Below are 15,780 nucleotides of genomic sequence, written 5' to 3'. Positions count from 1 at the left end.
TATTATTACATTTTTTATTAGATAGTGTTTGTAGGTCAGAGATAGTAACTAGATCGATATAGTGTTCATTTTTTCACTAAATCTAGTGACTTCGTAAGCAAAAAAAATCGAAGGTTTCAGACATTACGTCGTAGTTCAATTTTAATGGACTCGTGATTAAAGATAGGATATATCGAAACAGAAATATGAATACTGCTACGAAAGGCTTTACTCAAGACTTGCCTCCGAAAGAGGGTTATCGTCCTATTACAACAGAACGTATACCTTTGCGTACTCTTCTTGGAGGTAATGCTTGACCTTTTTTACAAGTGCAATCTTATAATATCCAATATTAGAAAAAAAATATAATTAAATATTTTTTAGGACGGAGTGCTTTAGGTTTATGTTTAGTTACTACTGTGGTGGGGCATTACCTGTATTTCATAGAATGGAAAAAGATAAAGAGAGAAATTATTGAAATGAGAAGTGCCCAATTTGCATTACAACCTATTTTACAAGCTGAAAGAGATCGAATGTAAGTTCATTAGTATTAATTAAATTTTAAAGAATAAAATGTTTCGTTTAAATCAACATACGTGTACGTACCAAATAAGATTAACAATTTTACTATATGATATACTGAATGATTTTTTATTAATTGAAATAATTGTCAACATTGAAATGTTCAGATTCTTGAAACAAGTCAAGCGTAATGTCGCAGAAGAAAAAGAGCTGATGAAGAATTATCCTGAATGGAAAGTGGGTACATATAAGGGAGAACCGATATATAAAACAATACCGGAAGATAAATTTATTGAACCAAGTCATCTCGAATACTTTATACATTCACATCCACATGATTTTGAATACCAGCATTACTTGAGAATGATATCATAAAAATAATTATTGATGTATTTAATGAAAATAGTAATTTATTAAGATAGAGATTAAATAAATATATATACGGAAACAATGCACATAATCTTAAAAGATTTCAAATCTATATGTACCTCTAACATGATTATTACAATCTCATTGTTTTTTGTTTAAGATAAAGTAGCAAACAACTAACATTGTTTTCTGAACTATATATGTCTCATCACGGTAATTAATTGATATAAAATACTTCAAAAATGTAATACACAAATATAACTTCTATATGTACATAAATTTTTTATTTACTAATTATATATATATATATTGCTATAATTTTTAATTTAATTGATAAATACTATCATGCCTTTTATAGAATCACGCACTTTAACTATCAAATGTAGATTTTATTAATAATATAAATTATCTGAATAGAAAGAAATATATAAAATAAGATATATGATCAATAATTTTTAACGAGCTCCACGTAATTTAGATCGTATACAATAATTAAATAATAAAGGAACTTTATATCTCGATATTGACTTTCTGCCTGAATAGTATTTTCCAACGTCGACAATAGATGACGTCTAGTTATTCTCTTATTGGTCATTATGTTGCTTGTTATCTTAACGCCATCTAAGGAACATAGAACAAATTTTGAAGGTTATCTACATGTGTATATTATTCCTCGTACATCATTCCTTTCCTTGAAACCGCGGGTTTTATTAAGTTTGACTTATTAGAAAAGTTAGAAATATTTGAACTTTCTCTTTAGTATTTAAATATAAGTGTTGATTTCAAATTATAATCCATAAAGCTGATAAACATATAACGTAAGGATTGTATCAAGTTTAATTTAAACGTTATAAAGAAGTATAAAGAGTGATGGATTTAGACAGTTGTACATTATCTTGTACTGTGATAGTGGAATGGCTTGATAGATATGGATCTATTGTTAGAAAAATAAATCATAGATCCGCGTCTTTGCGTTTGATTCGAGACAATTTACGAGAAATGATTATAGAAATACGTGCAGATAAACCAAATGTAACAACGAAGTTAACATTAAAAAAAATTTCTGTATTCAATAAATTTATGAATGAGGGTAAAGCATCTATCAAATTTCAAGAAGAAAACTGTACCCTTTTCTTATCTAATGCTCCCTCTGCTTCGTTGATAAATTTCTTGAAAACAATATTTATTAAAATGACGGGGCAAGTCAAGAAATCGTCAGATAAATCGTTGAAAGAAAAATTGTTATCGAATATACCATTAAGTAGTATTCAAGAAATTAGTCCAGCAACGAGTACAGAAATTAATAAAGCAAAGGAAAAAGCTGTTGCTATATCCCGTGCAACAGTTACTACTCCATCACCTAGTGCTATAAAGAAACGGAAACGTTCCAGTGATCATACATCTAAATTACCTACAGCCAAGAAATTATATGAGAATCCAACTGTAGGAGATATGACAGAAGAACAAAGTAAAATTTTAAATGCTGTACTTAATGGAAAAAATATATTCTTTACTGGTAGTGCAGGCACTGGCAAATCATTTTTATTAAAAAAGATAATAGCAGCATTACCACCGGATGTAACTATAGCTACAGCCAGCACAGGTGTTGCTGCTTGTCATATTGGAGGAGTTACTTTGCATCAATTTGCAGGAATTGGAATTGGAAGTGGAACTTTAGAGAGATCTTTACAACTAGCCTCCCGTTCTTCTTCAGCTGCAGTATGGAGAAAAACAAAACACTTAATCATCGATGAAATTTCTATGGTAGATGCAGAATTTTTTGATAAATTAGAAGCAGTTGCAAGATACATACGTAAGACTGAAAGACCCTTTGGTGGTATACAACTGATTCTATGTGGAGATTTTTTCCAATTACCACCTGTATCCAAAAGAGATGAAAAAGTAAAATTCTGCTTTCAAAGTGAGGCATGGGAAAAATGTGTTCATTTTAATTTTGAATTAAAAATAGTACATAGACAAAAAGATCCAGAGTTTGTAGAGATTTTAAATAATATTAGAATAGGAAGAGTTACAGAAACTATTTCTAATACTCTTAAGGCTACGGCAAAACAAAATATTGAAAGTAATGGAATTCTGGCAACTAGATTATGTTCTCATATAAATGAGGCTGATGAAATCAATAACTTTCAATTGAATGAATTAAAAGGAGATAGTAAAATTTATATAGCACAAGACTCTGATCAAATGATGAGCAGAACATTAGATCAACAATTGCCTGTATCTGGCAAATTAATTTTAAAAGTTGGTGCTCAAGTTATGTTATTGAAAAATATTAACATTTCAAATGGTTTAGTGAATGGAGCTAGAGGAATAGTTATTAAATTTGTAGATGATTTACCAGTAATTCAACTTAGATCAGGGAATATTTATCAAACCAAAATGGAAAAATGGTCTATAAGAACTGTATCAGGTGCTACTATACATAGAAAACAAATTCCATTAAAATTAGCATGGGCTTTTTCCATACATAAAAGTCAAGGTTTAACTTTGGATTGTGTAGAAATGTGTCTCTCTAGAGTTTTTGATGCTGGTCAATCTTATGTTGCGCTCTCAAGAGCACAAAGTTTGCAGTCATTACGCATTTTAGATTTCAATAGTCAACAAGTATGGGCTAATACTACTGTACTTGAATTTTATAAGAAATTTAGAAGAAATTTATATGAAATGGAAGCGATTCCTATAGGAAAAAAAGCTAAAATTAATAAGTAATTTTATAAGAATAAAATATTTTAATAAATAGACTAAAAATTACTTAATAATTTGATAAATCTTATAAGATATGATATTTAGATATTAAAAAGATAAAATGAACTAAATGAGAAATAAGAAGTATATTTTTTTCGTAAAAGAAATATTTTGAAAACAGTATTTTGACAGATCTCATAATCTTTTCTTTTATTAAAGAAAGTAAAAGTTTATGTTCAATTTTAAGCACTCGATCATGACAACAAGGCATAGATGTCCTTCAATATTTTATACAAATATTACAATGCAAGCAATAGCACAATAAAATTCAATAATCATCTACCGTTATTTCTATTGGTGGTATGTAACGCCACGTGTGTCCAGCATTTATGAGTTCTGAACATAGTGTTGGAGTATTTGGTGTTGTTTCTTTACTACTGCATTGGATATCTATTTTATACTGGCCAGCGGTAAAAAATACTACTCGACACTCATGATATGCTCTCCCATATTCCTGTAACTAATATAAATATTTTTTAATTAATTTTTTCATAGTATTATAAAAATGATAAATATATAAAAATATTGATATTGGATAATATATACACACACACACATACACACACATCAAAAGATGCATATCAAAATGTTTACTTACAGCTGGAAGCATTACTTTATTTGCACCAGCAATGGATAATCTTGTATCTAGTTGATAATTATTAACTCCATTGTGATGATCTTGATAAAAATTAATAGATAATATAAGATCACTGAGAGGGTGTTCTAATGCATTACATACATCTATTCCAATATTAACACATTCGCCCAAATTACATGTTAGCTCGTCTTGAGCTTTTACCATTGCATCATTTATAGTTACTTCTGTAAAACAATTTAATGCAAAAGTATTTTTTACACTTACACTATAAGTAAATTATATAAAATAACATTTAAATATACCCCATTGTAAAGGACTCATTCTAACAAGATCCAGCATATCTTGAGTAAGAGTAATGCCAGAAAGAGTTGCTTTTCCAGTAGATTCGGTACCTAATAATTGCCAACGTAAATCTACTAACGAAGCAATATGCTCGGCACAAATTTTTTGAAGCTCTCCATTATCTCCTCCTCCGTTTAACTAAAAACAAAAGATTAATAAAATAAATAGTAAATAAACAGATAATAAATAAATAAATATAAAAAATAGTACCATGGATAATTTATTAAGTGGACATCTATCCACTGGGACTGGTATTCTACATGGTTCTTTGCCTTCCATGTATATACACTTGCTTTGAGTATAATGTAGCTCCATTTCATGATTTGTCATATTTGTAACGTCCAATACAAGATAAAATTGTGATGACCTAGACATAATTTGTTATAATAAACTATTAGACTGAATGAAAAAAGTATATTTATGATCATTCATTTTACTTACGTTTCTGCTGGTAATACATCCCAATTTGTAATATGTATACTAGGTAACATTTCAACTGTTATAAAAACAGATGAAATTCTACAATAGCCTACTGCTAATCCAGAACCGCCAGAATATTTTATTTTTAATTGTCCTTCAATAATATTTGAATTATGCAATGGCACTGCAAGTTTAGACAATCGTGTACTCGCTAAAGAAGAATGACCAGAATGAGAACTCAAACCAGATCTAAAGGAAGAAGTCAGTTCAGATTGTCTTTTAGTATGATGAGATGGAGAACTTAATCTAGATGGTAATGAACTGTGTCCTGAATGTGACAATAAACTACTCGGTTGACTGAGATAACTACTGCTATTGATATCTGAAAAGTATATACATAAATAAATTAATAAATAGTTGTTCCTTCTTCTTATAACGTGTATAAAAAATATTACCATTTCTAGATACAGGTGCAATAAAGTCTGTGGCAGCATGCAGGTATAATGTAAGACTTGCACTAGTACAAGGTTGTAAGGGCAATTGTGTCATTAAATTTTCATCACTCCATTTAAATATTTTTCCTTCTGTAACTGCATCTAAAGTAGACTGTATTGACAATTCTATCATTTCAATAGGAACTTGGCCTACGTTTGTTATTGTTATAGTACATTCAGCACTGAAAAGAACCGAATAAGATTATACTTTTAGTTTAAAGAAATTTAGATATTTTCATAAAACGAACCTTTCCCCTCCATATAATGATATACTAGCACTCGTAACGATATTTTCACCGGAGCTGAAACTCGCAGTTTGAGGTAAACTCGTGGCAACGTCTAATCTTGGTAAAGCTGGAATTACCTCAATAGTATACTGAGGATGTATCATTCCTTCCATATGCCTTAATCTACAATTGGACTTAACTCCTAATGTGTGTGTACTGAAACCAAGAATTTCTAAATCTCCAATTTCTTTAGGTCTACCAGCTAAAGTAACTGCAATAGGTCCAGATTCAGCAGGAAGCGTAATACTTTCTGGTATTGATTCAAACACAACACCATTAGTAAGAAGTCTCATATTAGATACATGCAATTCAAATGGTAATGGATTTATAAATTGCATTGACACTTCACAGATATCTCCTTCGACCCATAAGTAATCTATAATATAATAAGCTCCATGTAATTAATGATAGCTGGATCATATGTCCAAAGGTATTTGTTCAATGTAAGCTATGAATTACAGTACCCATTTTACTTTTGGACATAGTTTTACGTTCTAATGAACCAAAATTAATAGGTGTAAATAAAAATGGGCCATGATCTTCTTTGACTCGTTCAATCTTTTGCGGCTGTAAATGTGGTTGTAAATTTTTCAAAGAAAAATATTTTGTTTTTGGGATATTTATTAAATTAGCTGGTGGTATGACTGTTCCAGAATCTAAGACCTATTAAAAATAAAAAATATAGTTTTATTATAGAATGTATTTATAGAATACATTTGTTAAACTTACAAGGGGAACAGGAGCACCTTCACATTGTTGAGATACAGTTTGAAGTTGTAAAGCAGTTTCTTTACGTTCAGCAGAAGTTAAATGATTGTACATTGTTTGAAGTAAAAATGTCAAATGTCTTGTAGCTAATGCTGGATTACCCATACGATTTGCAGCAGCAACAAGTTCGTTTATAACATGTATTTGAATAACAGGCCAACCTCTATGTCCATCTACATAAAAAAAATAATTATAATTAAAGAAAAATTTCCAAGAAATAAGAGAAATACATTAATTTACAGTATTTATTACCTGCAGGCATATCGATGGGATCTAAAGATAATTTGAAACCAGAAGTAGCTTGTAACATTAAATTATAACATTGTTGCCAATCTGGGCTAGGATTGTTTTGAGAAACATGACGTGTAGCAGCTAATCGTAAACAAAATGCCGCTTTTCTTACAAAACCAAAACTTGTATATAAATCTGATAATGTAGTAAAACGATCGATCTAAAATAAATATAGGAAAGTATATATATATTTATAGAAAAGTATATATATTCAGTAAAATATTATATAATATATATTATATAAAATATTATATTATATAAAATATTATATATAATTTATAATTAAATTTCAAATTTACAATTTGTAATAAAAAATCTATTAATACCTTTTCTTGTTCACTCAAAGTTAAATTGATAAGTATAACATTGTTTAAGTAAGATGTAGCTTGCAAGGTACAATTCTGTTCTATTGATATCCTTGTTGCTTTAAAGCTAGCTTCTGTTTCAATTATACCCGCATACTGATATTTACTATAATGAACAATGGCTTCACGATATTTTTTAGAAATTTCCTCAGGTAATAAAATATGTGGCATATTTGTTTTTACTACATCAATAGTTGGTGGTGATGGTAATACAGCAACAGCTTGAGAACCTCGTCTAAAAATATATAATTAATAATATATAAATATAATATATAAATAATATATAAATATGAAATTCTAGAAAAAATATAAATATTATAAATTATACATACCTTTGCTTACCTGGACTTCCTTCTTGAAGAGAAGAATTTCTTTGTAATGGAAGATTTCTACACATATTAGGATACAAAACTAAAACAGAAGCAGCACATAATCCTTCATAAGCTGCACCGAGCCATAACCAGTCATTAACAGCTTGTAGTACATTAGCTGCTGAATTATAATGATACAACGCATCAGCTGGGAGCCCAGCTTGAAGGCACAAATCTCCCAAATGTTTTGTCATGCGTCCCACGCATCTTTTTCTATTATTTCTAGATTCAAGATCTAAGCCTATAAAGTCTTTTTTTTCAAATGGTGCTAAAAGAAGAGACACACGATCTACTTTCTCTCTAGATCGTTCTAATCTTTTGGATTCTAAAATCCAAAATAGTGAATGAAGACATTCCACAATATATGTTTCAAGATCAGAACAAGATTCATCTGTATAAAAAACAGCTTGTGTTTTAAAATTGGATGGAGTACTAAATGACTCTGGTGGATCACGAGGATTATTTGATTCTAATGGTCCAAATAGAATGGCTCGAGAATCATACAATGTGGCACTATATTTTACTTTTAAGGTTTCATGAAGTCTGCATAGTTCGTTCAATTCTGTTTGATTATCGTACTTGCCAAATGTAATCAGGCCCAAAAGTCTCCTATGTGTTTGAAATTCTCCCCAGTCATTATTTTCCACAGGATGTTCTTTGACAAATCGAGCAAGTATTTCTCGTGTATTACCAGAGGAGTCTCTTACAGTAAATCTACTCCCTGCCTTGATAATACGTTCAAATAATCTAGAGACTGTTTTTTGTTTTATCTGGGTACCAATCGGTCTTAAAAGTAAAAGCAGTGCCGCGTGATCATGAGCGGTTTGCTCGTAATCAGGGTGAGACATCTTATTGTCGGGCACTGGACTCGACAAAATAACACTAATAGCCGAGCGCATTTATGTGTCACTCAGTATATAATGGTACTTATGTTAAGTACCTTAGGCGGATGTTGACATTGTTCTTTTTATGTAATTGAAATGAGTTCTTATGAAAAACTGTACTCCGAAATTAATATGTACCAGAATCATAATAATATTAGATACTTAATACAGTTTATTAGATGGAACGTATGTGATTGTAAGACACAAGAATGACAAGTATCAATGCATCTTGTTACTGCCATTTTGAAAATAAGAAATGCGCACGCGCAATTATCATGTAATCAGCTGAGCTGAATAAAAAAAAAATAGCATTCGATTTATTCTATTTATATCTTCTAATCTTTTTTCGGTTCTTTTATTAACACATGTTAATAACTTTCATTATCAGTTATAATAAAATTCAAATCAGTTATAAAGCAGGTTAGAATTGAATAATGAAGTGATTGATCATTTAATTTATTATTACTTTTTGCTATAACATTTACAATGTTTACATATTTTTATTTTTATATACGTAACTAAACTGTGAAATTCTTAAAGACCTATTATAAAATGTGGCACAGAAGAGAATAACAATATGCTTATATACCGTATATACGACATTTTTCTATATAAAGTATAGATTCTATATTTAACAAATTTATGTATAATAGAAATAACACCATACTAACATTGGCAATAAAGAAGGGTATTGTAAAAAAATAGGTATATCATCATGTAGACATCATTGGTTATTTAAGTTCTCTCACGCAACAGTAACATAATAACATGAGCATATTTCTATATGTAGCTCATATGTAACTATATTAAGCACTAAGCCAATTTAAATTGCTATTTTTATTACATATTTGACTTTCTTTTCTATGAATGTTAATAAAAATAACAATCTTCTAGTAAAAAATATTATTAATAAACATAAATGAATGCAGCATTCCATCTACATTTTAAAATATAAATGTATATAGCGATCTTCATTGCTATTGTATTTTTCATGTTTTAAACATTATATAAACAATAAATACGTAATAAAATAATCAAATTATTCAACAATTACACACATTAAATGAAAGTACTATTATCACATAAAATAAAAATATTGAAATTAAACATTTTTATGTGCCCTATTAATATCTTACCTTCTTGTTTTTTTTATATCTTAAAATCATTCAACATATGCATATATTAATGAGAATTAATATATTATATGTGCTGCATCAGTACTATATAATAAGAAAATTTTGTGCAGTAGTGAAGTATCTATAGAATACTTATCATACATGTTATGATAATAACATATTAAGATTATCTTGATATATGTAGCTTCTCATAAAATATAGAATGTAACCAAAGAGTAGATTTTTTAATTTGAAGGTTGTAGTTCTTCATACACCTGGTACAGAATGATCCATTAACGATTTTAATAAACTGCTTGACATTCTGTAATAAAAATCATAAATTTTAATATTTTCAATAATTTTGTTGGATGTGACAACAAACTGAAATTACATACTTTTTAACCATATGATCATAAATATATGATGGAATTACAGTAACTGTAATAAGATTTCCACCATTTTCTATTTCTGTTGTAATTTGTTTGTCCTTCAACCCAACCACATTCTAAAAAATGATATTGTTAAATTTTATATATATATATATATTTTTTTTTTTTTATCAACAATAATTATATATATATTTTATCAACAATTTTTAACATCATAAAATTATTTTCATTAATCGTAATATAAACAATAGATCCATTAGAGAAAATTATAAACAGAAAGTTACTATACTTTGCCGTTAATCTCTAATATTTGATGATCAATTAATAATCCATTTCGTGCAGCTGAAGAATCTTTTACCAATGCAATTATTTTTCCATTTTTAAATTGAAATCCAATGCAGCCAGAACTATCCTTGTGCATAGTTACAGCACGTTCAAATGGCCTAATGATAAATAGATTAAAAATAAATTTATTAATATAATACATTCGAAAATTTGAAATATAATATATAATAGTAAATTGTAACCAACCTATCACGCACAACAACTCTAATACCATTAACATCAGCATTACGAAATAGTTTGTGCACTTGGTCCATTGTATAACCAGCTATACATTCATCATTAATACTTAAAATTTGATCACCAAAACGCAACCCTGCAAGTGCAGCTGGAGATTCTTGACTCACAAGACATACAAAGATACCATTATTTACTGAATGTACTCTTAGGCCCACTTTTCCATCTTTATCTTTGCATAATATTAACTGAAACAAGCTTATAGTTATTATAACGGTATTAATAGAAGCCATTTTTATTACATTAATGTAAATGATTTCAAAAGATGAATCAGACAGAAGAAAATTTTTAAGTAAAACAAGCCACCCTATATATTACCTCTCTAATTCCATTTGTAACATGTGCTCGTTGCAGACCCAAAGATTCTCCAGAAAGTGGTGCTACCATACCAGTTAATACTCTGGATGTTTCTGCAAGTGTTCCTGTCCTCTAAAATTATAAAACGAAAATTATAAAAGATGAAAATTATAAATTATATAGGCATATATTACAAATTATATATGTAAATATATATTACGACTTACATTTGTTGGGGTAAAAACAGAATATTCAAGTAAATTGTTCGGAATCATCTGATTATTTAACTCCAAACCCATATAATCTCCTAAAGAAGGATATATAGGGCCAGATGGAGAAGGATCATAAGCAGGAGCAGAAGGTGCCACAGGTTCAGGTAAAATAGAAGGTGATGGAGCAAAATATTGGGATTCCGCTTGCATTTGAGCCTATAAGAATAGAGATTCTATAATCAAGAAACATAATATTCATAATAATAATATTCATAAATAAACATAATATTGACTTATATAGTATATTAATTATTAGTAAAGTCAAATTCCTAAGAATTAAATATCTTTCATTTACTTTCATCATATGATCCACCTTCATATCTTCCAGAGTTGGATAGAAAGACATTTTGTATGATTCTGGAATTGTATAATTTCATAAAATAATTAGAAATTGCAGATTACACAAAGATTACTAAAACCATATTGTAAGACAATATGTTTGTTACATCTACAACAATATTTCTGAATAAAATGGTAATAGTGTAAGATTTTATTTAAATTGCTGATAATATAATTTTTAGTTCTATTTTTCCTTAACTTATTTTTTTATGGAATAAAATAGAAAAAAAACACTTTATTATATTTAGTCACGGGATATCCCCATCACAAGAAGTCATATAATGATCCAACGATAATAATTCAAGTATTAATTTGATTAGATTTTATCAACAATTTTTAACATCGTAAAAATATTCAATTTGGAAAAAGTGTACTTACTTGATTAACACTTGTAAATCAAAGATAAACGTTGATATATGTAAAACTTGTAAAGAAGTATAAACTGTCAAAAAACTACTGAACTACAGTGCGTTATTAGTGCGTTATTAGTGCGTCCGATGCGTACGTACTCAGTGAAGCATATAGTCTTTGTATTGACTCACACTCAACTCACACTGTTTCAGAATTTGTGATAACACTTGAATCATATCCAGTGTTGTCAAATTTAAACTTTATCTAATACGTTAGCATCATTAGGTATAACAGATGCATTGATATAGACCACAATTGCATTCATTATTCGATATATAATAAATTTTTAGTATATAATTGATTTTTTCACGCTTTCGGTTCATTACATACAATACAGTGTTCACTGAATGTGCAATTTCTTGAAACACCCTAAAAAAGGTTTATTTTTATACTAAAAGAACTATTAGAAGAATCTGTTCAATTGTTTCTTCCGGAAATGGTATAAGATTTAAAAATATTATAGATTTAAATAGAATTTATAGAATTGTTAACGAGGCCATTTATATAATTATGAGAAAAAAAATAAGGAAAAGATGCAATAAACCGTGAATTCAATAATGGCGCTAGTCGCATGCAGAGACATCTAGATTGTGATTCTATAAATATGAATTTTGCTACTCTATGCAACTTTTTGTTTATTATTTTATTACTATTTCTTTGGATATATTAACGAATAATATAACCTTAAAGTATGAGCACTGATAATCTATTTATTTACATTTTTATATAAAATCCAGACATAAGAATTTTTAAGATAAATTGTTGAAGCAAAGAATGCAGTATTAAAATTATGAGCGGAGGTATAGTGCCTAGTAAATCTACTGTATATATATCAAATTTACCATTTTCATTAACAAATAATGATATACATCAACTTTTACAGAGTTACGGAAAGATAGTGAAGTAAGTCTTCAATATAGTTAGATCTTATGTTTAATATTTATCTATATATTAATATATAACAATTTAATAAAACATAACCTTTTAACGTTCTTACAGAGTAACTATAATGAAAGATAAAATCACACGACGTAGTCGTGGGGTTGCATTTGTATTATTTCTAAAACCAGAAGATGCTTCTTCGTGTGCAAAAGGTCTTAATAATACACAAGTAAATTTTCATCAATTGTATAATATTTATAATTGAATAATATGTAACTATAGTGTTTCAAGTATGTATTAATGTATATTTGGTAATGATTTTATTATTATTTTATTATTATTAGATAGGTGGACGTACTATAAGAAGTTCTATAGCAGTTGACAATGGACGTAGCACAGAATTTATACGTCGTAGGGACTATCCAGATAAATCCCAATGTTATGAATGTGGAGAGGAAGGGCATTTATCGTATGCATGTAGTCATAATATGTTGGGACCAAGGGAACCACCACAGAAAAAAGTTAGAATAAGAAAAAAGACTAAAACCTCTGTTACTCATGATACTAGTTATTTTGATAGTGACAGTGATGAAGGCTTAAGGAGGTCAAAAAAATCAAAGAATATTGATAATGATGATACTGACGATAATTGTTCAGAAATTGAAATGGAAACATTAAGTGCAGCTATTAAACAGGAGGTATAATAATGTCTGAAATGTTTCTTTTAATTTTGTATAATATATTAATTTTTTAATATTCCTAAGTATATTTTTTGTACGGTATAGCAACATCTTAGAGAGCTAGAACAATATAAGCATAAGGTGGCAACAGGTCAATATGATGAAGAGCATACTGAATCGGTTGTAAGGCGGAAACGATATAAAGAGAATTCATATTTCAGCGATGAAGAGGATATCAGTGAATGAAAATGTAAGAGATTGTACTTGATATTATCATGTAATTATTGAAATCATAAGTTTTATTTATAGAAATCTAATTAAAAATTAGTCCTGTAAATAATATTAAGAAATTTCATTTGAAACCAAAGTAAGGAATGATTGCAGTGAATTTACCAATCATATTTAAAACATTTGGTATATGATAGAATTATATATATACTATATTTCTAATCGTAATAATATTATATACTGTTAAGAACCATTACATTAATTACAATGTAAGTAAATAAAACGTACCATTAGTGATTATTCTTTGAAGGCTAAATGCTGGGTTTAAATACTTCGACAAATTTGCGCATTTATCTTTGCACAGACTTTATATCGGAAAGGCTAGTGAACACAATGTTACAACTTTGAATATGTTTTCGTACATTACATGAATACAATTATGTTTATTCTAAATAAGAGAAAAAAGTGTAGCATAACTAAATGGAGGATATCATTGATTCATATTTGTGAAATCATATACATATATATAATATTAAATGTTAAATGTAAAATAATATTAAAAATAAAATTAAGGTCGTCACTATGGCTTCATTAATGGAAAAATATTGTCTTTCGTGGTATGAAATTTCGTGAGAACGAGATACATTTTTTCTTGTCGATATATGTTATCCTTTTTTAACTTTTTGCGAATGATAAGCTAGAAGACAATGTAGCAAGACTGTCATTGGTATTTGTTTTATGACCAGAAAAATATTGAATGCATATATTTGCACGAAGAATATATGTAGGCACTCAAATCAGCTACACTGTTTTGGGAACCAACTGACATTTTTTTAACTTCATATGAATATTGTTTATATGATAAATATAAATAGATATATTTTGTAAATAACTATTATTGGTAACGGTAATAATTGACTACTGGATTATTCGTTTTTTTAATGCACATTATATTATGAAAAGAAAAAATCTATTTAATGAATTAAGTAAAACTTTTAGAAGACCATATCACACTATACAATTAGATCATAAATTAAATTGTAAAAACGAATTTTGGTAAATGTTACTTTTTCAAAATTGAATTTTTTGCTATAAACTCTTTGAACATGACAAATGTGTTTTTCATCATTGAACACATCTTTCAATATATTCGTCTGTATTCTAAACATTAGTTTTATTATAGAGGCTATTTTAATGTTATTCTCTCGATATGTATAATTATATTGAACATAATTCTTGAAAAAGATACGATACTTGTTATTATAATTTTGTTAATAACACTTTGTGTTTACGAATGATTTATATACTCTTGTTTTGAAAAATATTTATGTGTCCAAGCCTCAAATGTGATTTCTTCAACTAGTTTCAGTAATATTACTGATAATACTTCTTACACAATAATTTAAATTATGTAAATTATTATTATAATATTATAATATTTTCAAAAGAAAACATGTGTATTCAACGCAATAATAAGTTAATCCAGTCATAAGGATCGTTAACTACACACAATGATTGGGAAAATTGAAGGAAGGGAAAGGGTCATGGGCGCAGTATGAAACATTTATCTTTAGTTTTGTACACTGAGACTTCAAATTGACTAGCTCTACGAATGGAAAACATTGATTTTCGGGGGTCTTGTGGCCTGCAGCTGGATACTGGAGAACCCTTCTTTCTAATAATAATCTTTTTAATATGCTACCTAATTGGAAAAGTAAATCAATCGTTATAATAAAGCATTGATAGGCTTGATATACAATTATTTAGAATTGTATAATTTATGAATGTAATATTGCACGGATTCTGATATCTATAGATTCTTATCGATTAAAAATTTAAAGATTTTCTTATTCTACTTATTACTTATACAAATAAATTATTTGCCCTATCTACTAAAAGTAAATATAATTATTGAGGTATATGAGGAAAAAAATAAATAATATCACTATCTACGATTAATAACATAAGAGAGTTCAACAATATCCAGCCTATAACGAGTCACGTTGACCTTCAGCTACTTATGGATGGATTATATGTGTTGGGCCTTCTTGGGCATAAAAATTCTATACGAGCAAGAAATTTTCCATCGTATCTCACCGTTTCTACTTACATTATGCTTATCGGAATTCATT

The 15,780-nt window shown here is 28.3% G+C and overlaps 5 protein-coding genes across 6 annotated transcripts; 3 read left to right on the top strand and 2 right to left on the bottom strand.

Moving 5' to 3' along the window:
• Positions 1 to 78: 78 nt before the first annotated feature.
• On the top strand, positions 79 to 977 carry ND-B16.6 (NADH dehydrogenase (ubiquinone) B16.6 subunit). Its single transcript, XM_035878409.2, has 3 exons — positions 79 to 285; positions 364 to 514; positions 669 to 977. Exons 1-3 carry the CDS (start codon positions 186 to 188, stop codon positions 874 to 876), a joined length of 459 nt encoding a protein of 152 aa, XP_035734302.1. The 5' UTR covers positions 79 to 185; the 3' UTR covers positions 877 to 977.
• Positions 978 to 1,345: 368 nt separating this feature from the next.
• Positions 1,346 to 3,716, top strand: Pif1 (Pif1 DNA helicase). The gene has a single exon (XM_085662828.1). It carries the CDS (start codon positions 1,741 to 1,743, stop codon positions 3,598 to 3,600), a length of 1,860 nt encoding a protein of 619 aa, XP_085518954.1. The 5' UTR covers positions 1,346 to 1,740; the 3' UTR covers positions 3,601 to 3,716.
• Positions 3,717 to 3,904: 188 nt separating this feature from the next.
• On the bottom strand, positions 3,905 to 8,708 carry brun (trafficking protein particle complex subunit brun). Its single transcript, XM_035878386.2, has 12 exons — positions 7,534 to 8,708; positions 7,163 to 7,436; positions 6,798 to 6,996; positions 6,507 to 6,718; positions 6,242 to 6,440; positions 5,739 to 6,153; positions 5,452 to 5,672; positions 5,018 to 5,378; positions 4,787 to 4,943; positions 4,537 to 4,714; positions 4,235 to 4,458; positions 3,905 to 4,096 (listed from the first exon to the last, which is right to left on the bottom strand). Exons 1-12 carry the CDS (start codon positions 8,469 to 8,471, stop codon positions 3,905 to 3,907), a joined length of 3,570 nt encoding a protein of 1,189 aa, XP_035734279.1. The 5' UTR covers positions 8,472 to 8,708.
• Positions 8,709 to 8,968: 260 nt separating this feature from the next.
• LOC118447027 (syntenin-1) lies at positions 8,969 to 11,982 on the bottom strand. Its single transcript, XM_035878402.2, has 8 exons — positions 11,826 to 11,982; positions 11,404 to 11,465; positions 11,064 to 11,264; positions 10,858 to 10,968; positions 10,492 to 10,727; positions 10,250 to 10,403; positions 9,967 to 10,076; positions 8,969 to 9,893 (listed from the first exon to the last, which is right to left on the bottom strand). Exons 2-8 carry the CDS (start codon positions 11,452 to 11,454, stop codon positions 9,839 to 9,841), a joined length of 918 nt encoding a protein of 305 aa, XP_035734295.1. The 5' UTR covers positions 11,455 to 11,465; positions 11,826 to 11,982; the 3' UTR covers positions 8,969 to 9,838.
• Positions 11,983 to 12,142: 160 nt separating this feature from the next.
• LOC118447028 (zinc finger CCHC-type and RNA-binding motif-containing protein 1) lies at positions 12,143 to 13,798 on the top strand. Of its 2 annotated transcripts, XM_035878408.2 has the most exons (5): positions 12,143 to 12,658; positions 12,742 to 12,761; positions 12,858 to 12,969; positions 13,085 to 13,438; positions 13,526 to 13,798. In XM_035878408.2, the coding sequence occupies exons 3-5, from the start codon at positions 12,868 to 12,870 to the stop codon at positions 13,664 to 13,666; spliced, it is 597 nt and encodes a 198-aa protein (XP_035734301.2). In that variant the 5' UTR covers positions 12,143 to 12,658; positions 12,742 to 12,761; positions 12,858 to 12,867; the 3' UTR covers positions 13,667 to 13,798. The 2 variants fall into 2 exon arrangements, with proteins under 2 accessions (XP_035734301.2, XP_035734298.2); XM_035878405.2 differs by having other exon boundaries at positions 12,143 to 12,761.
• The last annotated feature ends 1,982 nt before the right edge of the window (positions 13,799 to 15,780 follow it).

Source organism: Vespa mandarinia, chromosome 1 (genome assembly GCF_050613455.1).
Source record: "Vespa mandarinia isolate Hongniang chromosome 1, ASM5061345v1, whole genome shotgun sequence".
In the NCBI taxonomy this organism is placed as follows: Eukaryota; Metazoa; Arthropoda; class Insecta; order Hymenoptera; family Vespidae; genus Vespa; species Vespa mandarinia.
This window is presented reverse-complemented; position numbering and strand designations above follow the sequence as displayed.

What these genes read in the sequence shown, in the direction of transcription:
- ND-B16.6 (XM_035878409.2), top strand. Translation starts at nt 186, where the DNA reads ATGAATACTGCTACGAAAGGCTTTACTCAAGACTTGCCTCCGAAAGAG. An exon ending in TTTGCGTACTCTTCTTGGAG is followed by an intron (nt 286 to 363) that starts GTAATGCTTGAC and finishes AATATTTTTTAG; the next exon opens with GACGGAGTGCTTTAGGTTTA. An exon ending in CAAGCTGAAAGAGATCGAAT is followed by an intron (nt 515 to 668) that starts GTAAGTTCATTA and finishes TGAAATGTTCAG; the next exon opens with ATTCTTGAAACAAGTCAAGC.
- Pif1 (XM_085662828.1), top strand. Translation starts at nt 1,741, where the DNA reads ATGGATTTAGACAGTTGTACATTATCTTGTACTGTGATAGTGGAATGG.
- brun (XM_035878386.2), bottom strand. Translation starts at nt 8,471, where the DNA reads ATGCGCTCGGCTATTAGTGTTATTTTGTCGAGTCCAGTGCCCGACAAT. An exon ending in AAGGTGCTCCTGTTCCCCTT is followed by an intron (nt 6,441 to 6,506) that starts GTAAGTTTAACA and finishes TATTTTTAATAG; the next exon opens with GTCTTAGATTCTGGAACAGT. An exon ending in TCATTATATGGAGGGGAAAG is followed by an intron (nt 5,673 to 5,738) that starts GTTCGTTTTATG and finishes GGTTCTTTTCAG; the next exon opens with TGCTGAATGTACTATAACAA.
- LOC118447027 (XM_035878402.2), bottom strand. Translation starts at nt 11,454, where the DNA reads ATGTCTTTCTATCCAACTCTGGAAGATATGAAGGTGGATCATATGATG. An exon ending in AGGTGGATCATATGATGAAA is followed by an intron (nt 11,265 to 11,403) that starts GTAAATGAAAGA and finishes CTATTCTTATAG; the next exon opens with GCTCAAATGCAAGCGGAATC. An exon ending in AGAGTTGTTGTGCGTGATAG is followed by an intron (nt 10,404 to 10,491) that starts GTTGGTTACAAT and finishes ATTTATCATTAG; the next exon opens with GCCATTTGAACGTGCTGTAA.
- LOC118447028 (XM_035878405.2), top strand. Translation starts at nt 12,649, where the DNA reads ATGAGCGGAGGTATAGTGCCTAGTAAATCTACTGTATATATATCAAAT. An exon ending in AAGGTCTTAATAATACACAA is followed by an intron (nt 12,970 to 13,084) that starts GTAAATTTTCAT and finishes TATTATTATTAG; the next exon opens with ATAGGTGGACGTACTATAAG. An exon ending in GTGCAGCTATTAAACAGGAG is followed by an intron (nt 13,439 to 13,525) that starts GTATAATAATGT and finishes TGTACGGTATAG; the next exon opens with CAACATCTTAGAGAGCTAGA.